At 41.1% G+C, this 17,480-nt stretch overlaps 1 protein-coding gene across 3 annotated transcripts in view; it reads left to right on the top strand.

Annotated features, from left to right (window-relative positions):
- Rgs17 (regulator of G protein signaling 17) overlaps positions 1–17,480 on the top strand; it is an 83,642-nt gene that overhangs the window by 44,765 nt on the left and 21,397 nt on the right. For all 3 annotated transcript variants that reach the window (XM_070011025.1, XM_070011023.1, XM_070011024.1), the window contains exon 2: positions 9,681–9,824. In XM_070011025.1, coding sequence (XP_069867126.1) covers positions 9,706–9,824 — 119 coding nt within the window. In that variant the 5' untranslated portion in view covers positions 9,681–9,705. The remainder of the gene's footprint in view (positions 1–9,680; positions 9,825–17,480) is intronic.

Raw genomic sequence — 17,480 nt, forward strand, 5'->3', positions numbered from 1 at the left:
TACAGCTTGGTGGCACATTAAGAGCAACCCCCTGCAGTATTTCCTTTGGGGGGAATGGTCATTTACTGATAGTGCAAAGATTTGACCCAAGGAGTTTATATGTTCAATTTCTTTCTTTCTTTCTTTCTTTCTTTCTTTCTTTCTTTCTTTCTTTCTTTCTTTCTTTCTTTCTTTCTTAATTTCTTTCTTTCTTTCTTTCTTAATTTCTTAATTTCTTTCTTTCTTAATTTCTTAATTTCTTCCTTCCTTCCTTCCTTCCTTCCTTCCTTCCTTCCTTCCTTCTTTCCTTCCTTCCTTCCTCCTTCCTTCCTTCCTCCTTCCTTCCTTCCTTCCTTCCTTCCTTCCTTCCTTTCTTTCTTTCTTTCTTTCTTTCTTTCTTTCTTTCTTTCTTTCTTTCTTTCTTTCCTTCTTTCTTTCCCAATTTCTTAATTTCTTTTTCTTTTTTCTGCCAGTCCTGGGGCTTGAACTCAGGGCGCTGTTCCTGAGCCCTTTGTGTGCTCAAGGTTATCACTCTACCACTTAAGCCATTGCACTACTTCTGCCTTTTTCTGAGCAGCTTATTAGAGGCACCTATTCTGCGCAGGCTGGCTTAGAACCACAGTCTTCAGATCTCAGCCTCCTGAGCAGCTAGGATTACAGATGTGAGCCTCAGTCTAATCATCCCCGCATGTTCGTGGTCTCTGTAAGTTGCAAAGATTTGCTCAGCCTTACTTTGAATCAAGTCTGGTTTAGAACTTACCACAGGCTGATTTAAGATCTTCAGTCTCAATCAGACTTTCTATAGATGGAATTAAAGGTCTTTTCCTGGCATATATTCATCCATCCGTCTTATTTATGACAATAAGATGTGTCTTGTCATGTTGCAATCCTTTTGAACAAATTGTCTACCAGTTCAACAACATGAATATCAAGAAGCAGAAACATGGCTTGACCAAGGGGGAGGGAACTCCAAGGAGGGAGAAGAGATGAATAAAAAGAGGAAAGGTGTATAAATACCGCCATAAGACTCAATATACATATGGGGAAACTGAACTAGGACACTTGAAGAGATGGGCAGGGGAATGGGAAACATAGTGAGGTAAAAGTTGGGGAGTTTGGGGGTAGTCGAGAAAGATAGAGGGAGTGACTGATCAACATGCGTTAGACTGAAACCTCTTTGTATAACTATTTGAAGAAAAAATGAAAGGATAATGGAAAAGAAGGTTCTATACGGATGCAGCGGTAGTAGGTCATCTTGGGTTGAAGAGAGGACCCAATGGGTGAAAAAATCAGTGACATGACACAGGCTCAAAGTTGTAAGCAGGAAGGTGAGGGGACAGCAGGTAGGTAGAAAAGGACGAAGTGTAAGTAAAGGGTAGTTGGGGATGCCTAAATACACCTCTGGAGGATAAAGGAACAACTAGAAGTCATTGGCCAATGGCGTCAACCATACCTTGATCTAGTGATCGCCATGAGATCTCTATGCAAGGGGTTTTTTTGTTTTTTGTTGTTTCCCTTCAGAGTCTTGTGTCTCTGGTCTCATGATATGTTTGACTTGAAGCAATAATAAATTATGTTAAAATACCAAGAAGAAAGGGGGGAGGTTAACTTGTTTTCCTCAAAACTGGCATCAGAAAGAAACTGGGCACACAGATTCTTCCCTTCTGAATTTAGTAATAAACCTCAGGCAGTTCCCTGTAGTGCTACTAATTCACTGCTACCCAGGAAGCAGTGAAAAATGGGGCTTCCACAGTGTGGCCCAGTATGCCAGGGTCAGCACCTCTGATCCTCTGGCTGGAACCGCTCAGATGGTGTGCCTTCTCGTGCTTTGGCTGACGTAGCTATGTAGCACAATGTGGTAAGAGACTGTTTTTCTTCAAGATAGCTGTATGCTGGGTGGCCCAGGAGAAGTTTAGACTGTAGCATAGATGAAATGCGGAACAGCTGGTATACGGGGACATGTAAATCACTCAGAAAAAAACAGCAAGGAAAAAAAAAAAAAGATTGAGCTTCTCTACACAAAAGGAATCAGTGCATTGCATTTCCCCCCCAGAAAGATGTTTATCGTACAACATGTACATTTACTTCCAAAAAGCATAAAGAAAGAATTTACCCTTAATTTTTTTTTTTTACATTCCAAAATGTAGACAGACTTACTAATCTAATAATATTTGGGTCTGTCTCTGTTGATTTTGATCTGCAACCTCTCTAGAAGTCCAGAATAAATGAGCATCCTGATGGGATTTAACTCCAAATTATTCAAAAGTGAAATTTTTTAAAACTTATTTATTTATTTATTTATGTCTCTCTGTCTGTCTGTCTGTTTGTCGTGGAGCTTGAACTCGGCCTGGGCACTATCCCTGAGCTCTTTTTGTTCAACGCTAGTGTTCTATGACTTTGAGCCACAGCGACACTTAGGGATTTCTGGCAGTTCGTTGGAGATAAGAACCTCAGGAACTTTCCTGCCTGGGTGGGCTTCAAATCCTCCGATTTTAGCCTCCATAGTAATTAGGGTTACAGACATGAACCATCAGTGCCTGGCTTCAAAAGTGATTTTTTTAAATTAAGATACTTAGCTCCCAAGAAAGCTATAGAATCTCTCAATAAAATCTAGCATATACATAAGGACTTCCATATTGTATTTATGTATGTTTATTTCTGAAGAAAAAAGTGAAATGGAGGTATGTACAAAAGATAATATAACCAATACTCTCGTGCCCTGAACTGTTTTCCAGTTAAATGTTCAGATTTTATTTTCCCTCAGATCTTTTTTAAAGAAATGATCTGATAAAATCAAAATCTTGAATTATATTTCCTTCATTATTCTCAGAAAATACAACCATAGATCCAATCATGCTTCTTTTTTTTTACCTTTAATACACAAATTACCCAGAAAACTATGGATTACAATTCTTCATACTCTTTTTAACACATTATGTTAATGATCTTATTTTTAATGTTCTGAAGCTATTTTCCCATTTAATACAGTTTTTGAAATCTCCTCAAGCTGATTGCTAGAAAACTATCATTTAGCTGCAAAAGAATAGATAGATAGATAGACATAAAATGTTACCACTATTTTTTGTAAATTTATTCCTGAAAAGATGAAAACTTGGTTCTATCTTAGCTTGGGCTGCTAAAAATACTGGAAACTTGGTAATTTAACAGCATACATGTCTTGTATTTCTAGACACTGCGTATCTAAGATCAGAGCTATTTTTTGTGTGTTTTTTAAAATTTTATTGTCAAGGTGATAAACAGAGGGGTTACAGTTACATAAGTAAGGTAGTGAGTACATTTCTTGTTGAACTTGTTACCCCCTCCCTCCTTTATCACCCTCTTTCCTTTCCCAACACTCCCCACGTTGTACGGATCATTTCCAACATAGTCTTGTGAGTATTGCTGTTGCCTTGGTTCTTCTGCCTTTGTCCTTTGTCTCACAACGCTTTTGTTAAGAGCACAGTCGCCTTTATGAAGACCGCTCCTTCCAGGGCCTATCAGTCTCCTTGTGGCCTCACTTCCATATAACGTGAAGCTGGTATTAGATTTCAGCATATGAATTTGGAGAAACACAGCCCTTAATCATTTTATTAAACCACACCCCAGTGCTGTTCTAATGTGTCTTCTTGATAATGATAAGACAGAAAGCCTCACTTTATTTCCAGAAATGTCTTAGTTATACTTTGCCCCTTAGTCTTCCAAATACATTTAGAGTCTATTTGTTAAGTTCTATGAATGCATCTATTAACAATATATTGATTAGTAAACATTGATTTTTGAAGATTGGTCTGGTATCCCTTTGAACTGACTTGACAACTTGTCAGTTGTAACTTTTGAAATGTCTTTGCAGATGCCAGTATCCTGTATAGATTATAAAATTTATTTCTTTTTGAAATTGTACTCATTTTTACTTATTTTATTGCACGAGTTAGGAAGTTGGCAGTTTGGTGTGGGGTGGTAGTGGGGATTGAACATGGGGCCTTGCACAGGCAAGGCCAGTGTTGAACCATGTCCCCAGTCTTTTCGCTTTTCGTGTTTTTAAGGTAGGGTCCCTTGCTCTTAACTAAGCCATGTTTTCCTGAGTTGCAGCATTTATAGCCATGTGTCAGGCTTGGTTTTGAGTTAGGGTCTCGCTAACTTTTCCCCAGGTTGGCCTCAAACGTGATCCTTTAATTTCTACCTCCAATTGAGATGAGATTACAGGCCTGTGCCCCCACACTCCACCTGAAATTAATTTTTTTTTTTTGGTTGGTCATGGGACCTGAATTCTGAGCTGGGGCGCTGTCCCTCAGCTCTTCAGCTCAAAGCTAGCACTCTACCACTTGAGCCACAGCGCCACTTCCAGCTTTTTCTGCTTATGTGGTGCTGAAGAATCGAACCCAGGTGCAAGGCAAGCACTCTACCACTGAGCTACCTTCCCAGCCCAATCATTTTGGACTATTAAGTATAAATGTTGTCTTTTTTATTTTTAATTTTTTTATTGTGAAAATACCATACAGAGGGATTACAATTACATGGGCAAGATAACGAGTGAAATGTTGTCTTTTGTCATTATAGGGAATACTTGTAGAATTCACCATTCAATAAATGTGTATTCCTTTGGTATATATACCAAGCATTATTAAAGCAATGAATGAAACAGATCAAAAAAAAAATCCCTGCTTTCATGGAATTTACTAACTGGTTAGAAAAATATGTAGAACATGTAGTATGACAGTGATACATCATGTGGAGAAAGGGTGAGGGGGCGTGCGGGGCATGGAGGGAGGAGGGTGCTGCAGATTTTAAGGACGATAATCGTGGAAAGTTTCACTGAGGCTGTCACATTGGAGTAAAGAACTAAGGAGTTCCGTTCTGGGTGCAACGTGAGGGCAAAAGTCATGACACCGGATGCACCAGACGTGGCTGTCAGAGTCATCGTGAATGAAGGGGAAAGGAAAAGAAGATAGATTCCAGGAAGTCACAAAGGACTACTTTGCAAGAACTTCTGTTTTGTTTTGTTTTGTTTTGTTTTTTACTCTGTTAGCTAAGTGTTTGGGAGATTTTGAGCGGATATGAATGGAAGATGTTTGCCAAAATTACCTGACGTGTGCTTAGAAGACTCACGCTGGCTAGTGTGTGGGAACAGAGTAGGGAGAGGAGGAGACAGGAGAGGTAGAGACCAGAGGCGAGAGCGGGACCCCAGTGCTGGGGTTTCCCAACCTGGTGGCTGCAGCATGATCTGGCTGACGTAGAGAGGATGAGCCCAAAGTTTTCTGTCTGAATAATTGAAAAGCTGACCTTTTTCCTTTACTGATATTTGGAAAAGTGTGAGAGAAACAACTTTAGGGGGAAATCATGGAGTTAGATCAAAACAAGGAAAGTCTGGGGTGTCAGGTCGAGAGAGCCTGGCAGAGATGATTCGTGAATAGTTAGATCATGAGTTTTTATTTCAGGACATTCATTTCTTCAATTCATGGTAATGTGAGGGTTTCGTGCAGAAAGCCAGTATAGAAAACACCAAATCAGATGCCTCCGTGAGTAGTTCATCAAAGAAATGATAGAGAAGAGTTCTACCAATAGCCCCTCAACTTGATAAGCAAGGGAGATGAAATGGAAAGAGCCAAGTAGACTGAGAAATGCCTAGCAAGAGGGAATGTCTAGCGCCCAGGATGGCAAGAGAAGAAAGATGATGGAGTGGTTGTGTCTGTTTCGCTCCATTTGGGTTGCTGTAACCAAGTGCCACAGACTGAGAGACGGATAGCCAGCAGAAATTCCCTTCTCATAGTTTCTGGATACTGAGATCATGGGGGCAGCATGGCTGGGTCTGGTGAAGAGCCTCCTGGATTGCAGACTGCTCCTTCTCTGTGTCCTGACATTGAAGAAGGATGCAGGAAAGCCCTTGAGAGTCTCTTCATAAGAAAAGAACATTCATGGGCTGGGCAGGTGGCTCAGTGGTAGAGTGCTTACCTTGTATGCATGAGGCCGTGGGTTCGATTCCTCAGCACCACATAAGCAGAAAAAGCTGGAAGTGGTAGATAGAGCACTTGCCTTGAGCTGAAGAGCTGAGGGACAGTGCCCAGGCCCAGAGTTCAGGCCCCACGACCAACTAAAAAAGGAAAAAGAAAAAGAAAAGAGCATTCATTCTGTTCATGAGATCCCCACTTTCATGACCCAGTCAGTTCCCAAAGCCTTGTCAATTCATATCGTCCCATTGAGGTCTGGGAATTCAAATGGTGGATTTGGGCAAGGGGGACCATTCTGTCCATTTGAATATTGAATGCTGCTGATAGTGCCTCTTAGTCATCTTATAAAGATGAGTTTGATTTTTGCTGAGTGCTGGGCATTTGGCCTCTGGTGAGCGCCCCCCTGCTGCTTCAGTAGAGGGCAGAGCAGTGGCAGCAAGCAGGCCTGTGTGGCAGAGTGAACACAAAGCGTCGCCTTGCTTTATGGCAGCCCATTCTTCTGCTCTCCTTATTGCCAAGATGAGGGTGGAGCCCCACTGACAATTACTCCTGAAGGGTTTCGTAAAACTCTTCACCACCATCATCGTATTGAAGAATCGAGCCTCACCGTGAGTCTTGATGAGGAGAGAACATATTCAGATTCTAGTAACCCAGCAGAAGATGGCAGAATGACTCTTGGATTTAGGAATATGGAGACATTTTTGACAAATCAATTTCAGTGGAGGGATAGTGCCGTCCCCCCTGGCCCCCCGACCTGTCTCCCTAATTTATGCAGTCTTCAATTTACTACAGGAGCTTGGGGATTTGAGTCCACCATTGAGTGTCAGGTTTTTACCAATTTTAGAACTTAATTGTTAACATATTCTAAATCCTTCCCGCTAATTTTCTTTAAGTCTGTTTCAAGCAGAGGCCATCAACAACTGAAGATAGATGTTCAGTTCATTTATCAGAATAATGTTCATTCTTGCATTTTCATTTCATGGAGTAGAATATTGTAGGATGACTGTTGATCTTTCTCTGCACATTATCCTTTTTCTTCTTGTCCTGAGTATCTACTATCGCACATGAAAAGTCTCCAGTACAGATTACTTCTCTGGGTGAGATCCGTTCTCTAGTTTCTTTCTCTTTTTTTTTCCTCCCTTTTTATCTTGTAGATCTCTGGTTTCACAATAAGGTGTGGATTTATTTTTATTTTATTTATTCTATTGAACATGTGGTATGCTCTTTGAATGAACCTCTTTTTGTTTTGTTCCAATGTTTTGAAGTTCTCGGGCAACTTTGCTTAAAATATCACTTCCCTGACAAATCCGTGAATTCTCTCCTAAGGAGAATCTTGATGGTTGGACGCTAAGCTTCTGCTCTGCCTCTCGGTACTTGTGGCTTTCCTCCTTTGAGCTGCACTCTGGGCATTGACTGCCGTGTGCAGTCTGGGTACCATTGCTTGGTTGTTCTCTTTGGGGTCGCTTTAGGAACAGAGTATTCTGTGTCAGTCTTTTGAATGATTACATGCTGTGGGTTTTCCGCTTCCATTATATCACTTCACATTTGCTTTATTTTGGTTTATCATCATTTATTTCCCCATATGAATAGTTTATCACATCATTTAACTTAAATATAGGTTAAACTAATTTCAGATGATTTTGTTAGTGGTATTTGATCAGCAGTGCATTCAGCTCCAAATCCTTGGCTTTTTATTCTTTACTGTGACTTGGGGTTTTCTTTGCTTTCAGACAAACACATTAAATGAGGTCTCTCTCTCTCTCCCTTTTCACTGTTCCTATGCAACGATTTGGGTTTTCTCCACTTGTCTCTCAGAACCTGGTTCTGAAGTAGCTTTTTCCTTGGGGTCTTGGGATTCCTCCCATCTACAAATGGCTTGGAGATGTTCCTGGACCAATCCCTGAGCCACACCCCTTAGTGTGGGCTTTGAGCTCTCTCCCTTCCCCTCCTGAAGCTAGGCAATGCTGAACCGTGAGAGCTCTTCCTCTGGCACCTTTGGAAGAGTGTCAGAGTCACAGACCTTGATTCCATCCCAGGTCGCCTAGAGTCTGCTCTCACACTATTCATGGTGAAAGATTTCACACCTCCCTTCTGCCTCTGGTATGTGAATTACCAAGTGACCATGGTTTTCACCCCTATGTGCCTTCTTTCACTGAGTTTTTCTGTTTAGTTTCTGAAGAGATGTGGGTTTTGATTCAAAAAACACAGTATTTTTTAAAATGATCTATCATTGCAACCAGGCACAGGTGGCTCATGCTTGTAGCCCTTACTACTCAGGAGGCTGAGATGTGAGGATCACAGTTCTAAGCTGGCCTGGGGAGAAAAGTTCACAAAACTTTTTATCTCCAATTAACTAACAAAAATCCGGAAGCAGAGGAGTGGCCCAAATGGTAGAGTGCCATCCATGAGCAAAAAATGCTAAGGGAGAGTTCCCTGACCTGAATTCGAGCTCCTGTACTAATACATACCAAATATATAGCTTTTAAGAATGAACTTGGGGCTGGGAAGGTGGCTCAGTGGTAGAGCGCTTGCCTTGCATGCATGAGGCCCTGGGTTTGATTCCTCAGCACCACATAAAGAAAAAAAAATAAAGAAGAAAGCCAGAAGTGGCACTGTGGCTCAAGTGTTAGAGCGCTAGCCTTGAGCTGAAGAGCTGAGGGACAGTGCCCAGGCCCAGAGTTCAGGCCCCATGACCGGACCCTCCCTCCCCCCCAAAAAAGTAAAAAGAATGAACTCACAATGGCAGAATGACCCAAAACACATTATAGTAATAAGTATTGTGTAAGTGTGACAATATATGTGTGTGTATATATATATATGATTTATACATTTATGACAGTATATAAGTATATATGTGTGAGGTTTTTATGAAAACCTCATTCCATAACAATGCATTTCTATTTCTAAGAGTACATGCTACATTTAATAGTCCACCAAAACATTTTACAAATCCACAGCACAACCAAAGACCAGAACTGACTGTAGAAACAAGCGCAACTCGTTTGATCACCAAGCATTCTGTATCCTAGTATTTTTTTTCATCTGCCATGATATATAAATTCCACCAAAGCAGTCCCCACTGGCTTTGGTGACTTCTTAATTTTCTCCAGTTTTAATTTTCTCAGTTTTAAAAGATAGAAGGCGGAAGGGAAGCAGGGAGGCGATGACTTGCCAACACTGACTCCTAAGGGAGTGAGAAGTAACTGCAGCACTACTTCAGAGAGTATAGGCCCCTGGAGGAGGAGACAAAAATGCTAGGAATGAGACCCAGGGCAACGGAAGGAGCTGAGAGATTCCCAAACACAGACTTGACCTCCCTAGCTAGATTACTATCTTTAGAAACTTGGCATCAGCCATTGTCAGACTCAGTTCTCCTTACTGTGAACACCATGGGGAGGATTGTTAGATAGCTAACCATTTTGTAAAATGCTCACAAAAGGATGTGACTTAAGAGAAACAAATCACAAATAAACTTTCAGACCTTACCATGTTTACCTGGCCAGTGATTTTGGAATAAGTGACATTATTATTGTTGTTATTGTTATTACAATTTCACGCAGCAGGTAGAATTTTTGTCCCCAAAGTTCTTCTGAAAAAAAAATGCCTAGGAATTTTTGGATTGACTATACTAAAGCTTCCCGGTTTTACCGTCTTTTCAACCATCTCCCTCCTCCCTTCATGAACTGATTCACTCTTCACATTGGTGGATTTTCTTTCTGGCCATATTTTCATACCTTGCCTCCTGCTTTCTTTCAGCCAGTTGGGTTCTGCAGCCGCTGAAATGCGCAAAAGGCAGCAATCACAAAATGAAGGAACGCCTGCTGTGGCTCAAGCACCTGGAAATCAGAGGCCCAACAACACCTGCTGCTTCTGCTGGTGCTGCTGCTGCAGCTGCTCCTGGTAGGTGGCCCTGCACCTGGGGGAGGGCACACCTGCAGCAAAGGCGGCTCTGTGCCCCAGCTAGGTGACACCTGGATGATCACCCATACCAAACTTGCAGTTGACTGCTCAACCTGTCTTGTTCCCCTCCTCCTTTCCAGTAGGAATTCTTGAAGGCCATCTTGGATTGAACGCAAACATGCCACAAGCAAAATTTTTATTTCCTCAAAACCAACATTTAAACTGATGGTAGGATGGAGAAAAATAAATTACGTACTGTCATGGTTTTTTCCATCCATGCCTCCCAATGATCTGAGTAAAAGAAAGATAAGATTTATCTGTCTATTAATAAGCAATGTTCTCCAGTGTCACAGTATTGTGACAACATTAAGACAAAAACCCTGGGCCCAGGTATGGTGGCCCAGACCTTTAAACCCAGCTACTCAGAGTCAGACATAGAATCTCAGCACAACTCCAATACAGACAAAAGTTAGTGGGACTCTGTCTAAAAAAAAACTCTAATAGGGTACACACACCCTTGTAAATTTTAGCCAATTAAGAGGCAGACGTGTAGCTGAGCACCTGTGGCTCACACCTGTAATCCTAGTTACTCAGGAGGCTGATATCTGAGGATCCCGGTTCAAAGCCAGCCTGGGCACGAAAGTCTGTGAGACTCTTATCTCCAATAAACCACTCAGAAAACTGGAAGTGGCTCTGTGGCTCAAAGAGGTAGAACGCTAGCCTTGAGCTGAAGAGTGGAAGGACTGCACCCAGGCCCAGAGTTCAAGCCCCACGAACAACCAAATAAAAGAGGCAGAGGTAGGAAGATCATGGTTTAAGACTATTGTCTACAAAGCATGAGACCCTACCTAAAAATCAAACCAAAAAACAACCTTGACTTAATTGGCGGCACCCTAACCTACCAAGTGTGAGGCCTTGAGATCAAACCCCAGTAGTGAAAATAATAATAAAATAATAATAATAATAATATCTGTTAGTATTGCTTGTAGTTGTTGTAAGGTGAATCATCCCAGAAGCCACATCTTGGAATATGAAATATTGGAGTCTTTATTATACATTTAGCAGGCTGCAGGCCGCCTGTGGTTACAAAGGCCTGAAGCCCCAAAATACACTCAACATGGTTAGGAAACAGACTAGAGAGAAAGGAAGAACAAAAACACCACCAACAAGACAATTCAGCTCTGATGGAGAGCTGCATTGGGATGCCATGATGACTAGAGACAGGAGCCAGGACATGATCGTGGAGACACACGTGGCATGGTGTAATGGCCCCTGTGCTGGGCTGGGCCTAAATAGAGTCAACTCAGGGAGTAGGACCACAGGAAATTTCCAGTCCCAGGCACTGGACTGACAGATTCAGTAACCTATCAGCCAAGTGCCCACTCCTGCCTCCAGGGTTCCGGGCACGCCCATCACCTGGGAGGCACGTGATGGGGGGGGGAGCGGACATTTCCCTCCCCAGCATGAAGACAAGATACCAGATCCTACCATCGACCATGTGGCCAATATGGTGCCAGTGAGCCCTGACCTCCTTACTTCATTGGGTAGATTATAGGTCTTTCATTATGTAATTCCTCTCTGAGTGTTGGCCATTCATTTACATAGCCTGGTAACTGTGGCAGCCTCAGCTAGAGAACCCCTCTAAGAGATCAAACTTATGGCTACTAAATGTAGATTATAGGCTATGCTTGCAATGAACTAAAATCTCTGAATTTAGAGCCAGGAGAGAACCTGATTCTCTTTGCAGCTTTTGTGGGACATCTCTCTGTCCTTTGTTTTCCTTATTGTCAAAATGGTGCCAAGCTGGGCCCGCTGATTCCCAAGGTCTTGTCTCGTGGTAAATACCAATGATCCAGGAATCTTCACACTTCCAGGTCTCAGTAGGATGCAAAGCCCTGAGGCTTCCGCAGGTGAATTAATTCCTCAAAAGAAGAATGGACTTGCATCTGGGTGTCCCTATTTCAAAACTTTCCAGAAAGGCCCAGGTGGTTGAGTTGTCTTCTTGTGTGTAGGCTCTGCAGTTTTCCAACATCCTTTGAAGAGTTTTTATTTTTTGATATGGTGGCATGTCATTGAGACAAAAATAGAAGATGGAAAGTGTTGGCTATATTGGTCTCCCTGTTCTTAAGCAGACTCTACCCCGTCTAGAACACTCTTAACCCTTAACCTTTTTTCTTTTTTTTGCTTTTAGTTGTTTTTCAGTTAGGTTGCTGGCATTCTTGCCTAATAGGTAATCCTCCTATCTACAGCCTCTCCAGTAGCTGGGACTATAAGTGTGAGCCATTATGCCCAGCCTTAAAACACACACATACACACACACACACACACACACACACACACACACACACACACACACTCACACTCACACACAAACTGTTTTCGGGATACTGATTCTTGTTAAGGAAAGACCTATATGATTTGTTTATTTTCATCCTTATAGCTGAATAGTCCCGGTGTAGGATCTAGAGTTGTAGTATCTCAGTCACAGCTGTAGACACTCAATATGGTGGTCTTGAAGTAAGATTTCTGATATGCAGAAATCTTACTTATCGGTCACTAACTGTGACCTGTAGCAAATTAGTTCATCACTATGATCACTATGGTTCTCTCTTTCCTCCCCCCTCTCTCTCATAGTACTAATATTTACAGCAGAGCCACTTGCTTGCTAGGTACTCAAGTTATGCTTTTCTACATGAGTCATGGCCCTGCCCTCTTTGCTTTAGTTATTTTTTGAATTCATGCTTGGGCTAGTTTGGACCATGATCTTCCTATTTATATGTAGCTGGGTTGACTGGCATATGGCATTGAGCCCAGTGTTTTTAATTGTGTGAGATAGAGTCTCATGGACTTTTTGCCCCAGGCTGGCCTCAAACCACAATTCTAATCTCTGTTTCCCAAGCAGCTAGAGTTGCAGGAATGAGCCACTACACCCTGGAAAATAGAATCTCCTTAAAGAAAGTAATATTTTTTTAAGTCAGCAGATGTAACAATTTTTTTTTCTTGAAAATGAAAGCTATTTTATTTTTTAATTCTACGGAAAGCATTGCAAATACATAGTCACATAGTGTTGATGATGATACTTCAGTCTCTCATTTTCACAATGTCTCATTCCTGGAATCAGATACTAGTTATTTCTTAATTTTCTAGGATTAAGATCCTGAAAAAGAATATGAATGTAGCCTTGTACTACATAGGTGACAAATAAATAAAATTGTGCAGGGATAGGATGCATTCTGAGAAATGCATCAATTGCAGTGATGTCACTGAGCGAACCAAACTAACCAACCTGACACAAGTCAGTCTCTTGCAATGTCTTGTGATGCATCATGAGACTTAGTAAATAGGGATTGTATGAGGTGGCTGACAGAGTAAAACATAAGATTGTTTTATAGTCAGTATTATTTTACTTGAAGGTAGGCACTACAACAATAAAAAGTATAGTAAATACATAAAGCAGTTATGTTTCCTTATAGCCAAATATTACATCGTGCATAGGGCTATATGTACAGTACTTTTTTGCAAATGGCAGCACAGTAGGTTTGTCTACAACAGCACAGCCAGACAGGCAGGTTGTGTGTTCACAACTTTACAAGGCTATGACATCATGAGCTGATAGGAATTCTTCAATTCCATATAACCTCATTGGATTACTATCATATACACAGTCTAGCATTGACCAAAACTTCCTGTAATGAATAGTTAGACATGGTGCAGAATGCTTTTACCTGTCACACGGCCATTGAGTGAACTTGCCAGTTTTAATGTTGAAAGTATTCACTAAATAACAAAACGTTCAAGATAGCTCATAAGCATGAAATTGACACAGAAGAACACAGACTGTGGATAAGTAACCAACAGCTTTGAAAGACTAACCCCAACTTTCCACATCTCTGGGGTGGCATAGTTGGGATCCCCAAACAATAGGGCATATGTTTGTGCACTCAATTAGCCTGAAATTAGATGTGGTGGTCAGAAGCTCTGCTTGTCAGCAGTGGGTATCCATGCCTGGGCCTGGGCTCTAGAGTCTTCAGTCTGTACTTTTACAAGTCCTACAGAGGACAAAGAATACTTTCCAAGGTAAACAATGTGTTAATTTTTTTTAAAGGATGAAAACTGAATTGTCTTGAATTATGACTCTGTCCAGTTGCAGATGAAACTGTTCTTTTTGCGTGCATTTTGAAAATACCATTATTTTGTACTTGGAGTTTAGGAAAGAAAATGGTAAAGATTTTTTTTCAAGTGAAAATTAAAAATAAAAAAGAAAGAAATGTTCTTAAATTTTTCCAGGCTAGGTCAAAAGAGCAGAACAAAAAGAAACATGAAAAAAATGTGATTTAGGGACTAAAAAAACTAGAAATCAAAATATGAAACAACTGTCATTTGTGAATAGAAGCAGTTGTCATGTGGCTGGTTTTATATCCTTTTAAGGAAATAGAGGGCTAAGAAGATAAATTTCTATATCTAGTAATAAATATAAATACCTCACCCTAGCTTCACATGTTAGGGACATTTAAAACCATGAAGTATTTTATCTCAGCTTTGCATTTCTCATTTTACTTAATTCATTGTCACCTCATTTGTCATATTTTATCTATTCTTTCCCTTAAAAATTATGACTAAGTTTTATTTTGGGAATGGATACAGAGAATATGTACATCAGAACTGAATATTTCCCTCTATCTTTTCTTCACTCATGGTATTTATTGATAGTACTGAGGTTTGAACCTGGGCCTCCTACTTGCCAGACAGGTATTCCACCGCTGAGCCATACCTCTAGTCAGTTTCTTGCTTCATAAGGACTATTAAGCTGATTTGTAGCCCTGTCAGAATGCTATTTCCTTCCCCAATTCGGTGTCTCTCCATTCCTTCTCATGGTCGTTCATTAGATGAAGACAAGACAATAGAATGAGGTAAAACCCATTTAATTGTCTTTCATCCATGGGTTCAGGAGGCCTGAGTTGAACCCATAAGATAGACAGTCTTCACATGAATAAATCCTCTATATGAGACCAAGGTGGTTGTGACCAGATGCACAGAGTTTGGCCAGACCCCTTGTCTAAAAGTTCAAGGTTAACACTAGTAAGTAGAATAACTGGCCTTTTGAGATCATAGCATGTGCAGAAGCAGCCTTTGAAAGGTGTTGTGTGTCATCATTAATGGTTGTCATGACAACAGGAACTAGTGAAGTTGTTCAGATACTTTCATTGCAGATAACACAAGCTCAGCCTACAATCCATGCTGGAAAACCCAAAGGATATGAAAACGGAGAGAGAAAGCAGTGATCTAAATTAATTTTGAGTTAAAGCTAAGATCCAAATTGTGCCATGAACCCCAGTCTAACACCAGAGGATATGCTTAAATTTTGCAGGCTTTCCCAGACCAACTGGTTCATGTACAAATCACTCTTTTAATACTTAAGTCGCTTCTAGTAGTGTTCCATTGAGCAAGACCAGCTTCCCTACATTTAATCAGAAGTAGATCTCACGAGATCTCAGCTAGCAAAATGTTCCCAGGCCCTGTTTGGTGCTGAGCAAAGAGGCAGTGTGAGATGCGAAGAGCAGAGGAACAAAGCATTGTGGGCCACAAGCTCATGATCCTACTTGCATTTTCTGATGGAGTGGTTCAGTCTTTATTTGTTTTTATTTTAGACTTAGAGAGAAACTCCTGTTTGAAACAAAACTGCCCTTGTGAAGAAATAGTGGTGTTTGGAAAATGCTAATTACATCGGTCAGGAAATTGATGGCCTTTTGCTGTCACTAAACACATTAGTTTCAGAGGTTGGGGGTTCAATCCAAAATCTCTTAATATCCAGCCTTCTGGTTGGGCTGCATTAATACCACATATCCAGTCTTTGCCTTCCAGGATTGGAATGAATCATTTCCAAATGTAGTCAAAATCACACGCACTCACACTGTTTATTGGGTGGGTGTGGCCCAGGAGATCTGGCCCACGACATCAGATTCTTTGCAGGAAGAGACTGGTCAGAGAATAAATTTAGTAAATTAACTAGTCCTTTGTAACTAAAACTGCACCCCCCCCTTTTTGGCCATACTAGTGTCCAGAGTTCGCAGACTGGCCGTGGTATAGCTCTCACTGAGTCGAGGCTCAGCAGTTCATAAACATGCTTTTGGTTACCCCTCCCTCCATTCCTAAGGAGTACCTCCGCTCTGCCATTCAAAGCAGTGCAAAAAGAATGTCCTTTTTTATCCTGCTTTGCTTTCACCCTTTAGCTCCCTGCCAATGGCAATACATGCTTTAAGAGTCAGAGGATCTTTTCCAAAAAGGAAAACAAAAATCCTTGACTGCATTATGGTGAAGAAAACTCCCGGGAAATAAAATGGTTCCACATGCCATTGGGGACAACACATGAATAAATAGTTCCCTGTGTTCCTGTCACCTTGGAAGGCTGGTTCCTACCACATGGAGCCTAAGTTCGTCCTATGGAATCATCACCTCTGTTGGATTCCCAAGCACTTAACACTAGATCATCATAAATATAGCTTGCAAAGAATGCTACAGTTTCAACACTCGGCTTAGGTAAATTACTAATGCTTGGGCTGGGAAGGTGGCTCAGTGGTAGAGCACTTGCCTTGCATGCATGAAGTCTTGGGTTCGATTCCTCAGCACCACATAAGCAAAAAAAAAAAGCCGGAAGTGGCATTGTGGCTCAAGTGGTAGAGCGCTAGCCTTGAGCTGAAGAGCTGAGGGACAGCGCCCAAGCCCAGAGTTCAGGCCCCACGACCGGACCCCCCCAAAAAAATTACTAATGCTTTCTTTCTTATGCACATTTAAGGCTACACAATCAAAAGACCTCTACCAGCGGGACTCAGTTTTCACAGGCCATATACAAATCAAAAAGTAGACCATGGGAGTGTGGAATTTGTATATATCATCCATTCACTAAATCACTCATTTATAATGTACCAAATACCCACTGTTTTAAGTCATTAGCTTTCACGAGGCTCTCCCAATCTGGAAAATGACTGGGAACTTAAGTTTCATTAAGTAATTAGATCAGTTATCTATTGGTTGTATCCCAGGTCACTCTGTCAGAGGTTAATATTAAAGCTGCTAAGCATTTGTCACATGTCCCGGATTCTTATCTATGGCAAAGCCGTTGGTCGTGATAAGAACTGAATTCATGCTTTTCCATCAAAGTTATACTCCAATCATTTGACTCTGCATGAATGTGAAAAAATGCATTCTATTCATGTTATCACTGGAAAGATGGAAAGGATTTCAGTCAATCAAGAACTGTACAAAAAGGTTATCAGGATTGACATGTGTCACATAAACTTCATCTATAAAGTTCTTCAAGTCTCTTTAGTTTTAAGGGAAAAAAGTACTTTGCCTATGCCAAATAAGAAACTTTGGAAAGTTGGTTATGGGGCACATGCCTGTGAATGCCAGCTACTTGTGAGACAGATACAGAATTGTGGCTCAAGACCTACCTAAGCAAGAGTTTGTGATACTCTTTCTCAAAAAAAAGCCAAATATGATGGATGCTACATGTCTGTAATCCCAGACATTCAGGAAGTGGAGATTAGAGGATTGCAGTCTTCCCAGTCAAAGCACAAGACCCTATCAACAAACTAAATCAAAAAAGCAAAAATACTGGAAGCATGGATTAAGTGGTAGTGTACTCACCTAGCAAAC

The sequence above is a fragment of the Dipodomys merriami genome, unplaced genomic scaffold (genome assembly GCF_024711535.1).
Source record: "Dipodomys merriami isolate MVZ:Mamm:240054 unplaced genomic scaffold, mDipMer1.0.p SCAF_8, whole genome shotgun sequence".
Classification (NCBI taxonomy): Eukaryota; Metazoa; Chordata; class Mammalia; order Rodentia; family Heteromyidae; genus Dipodomys; species Dipodomys merriami.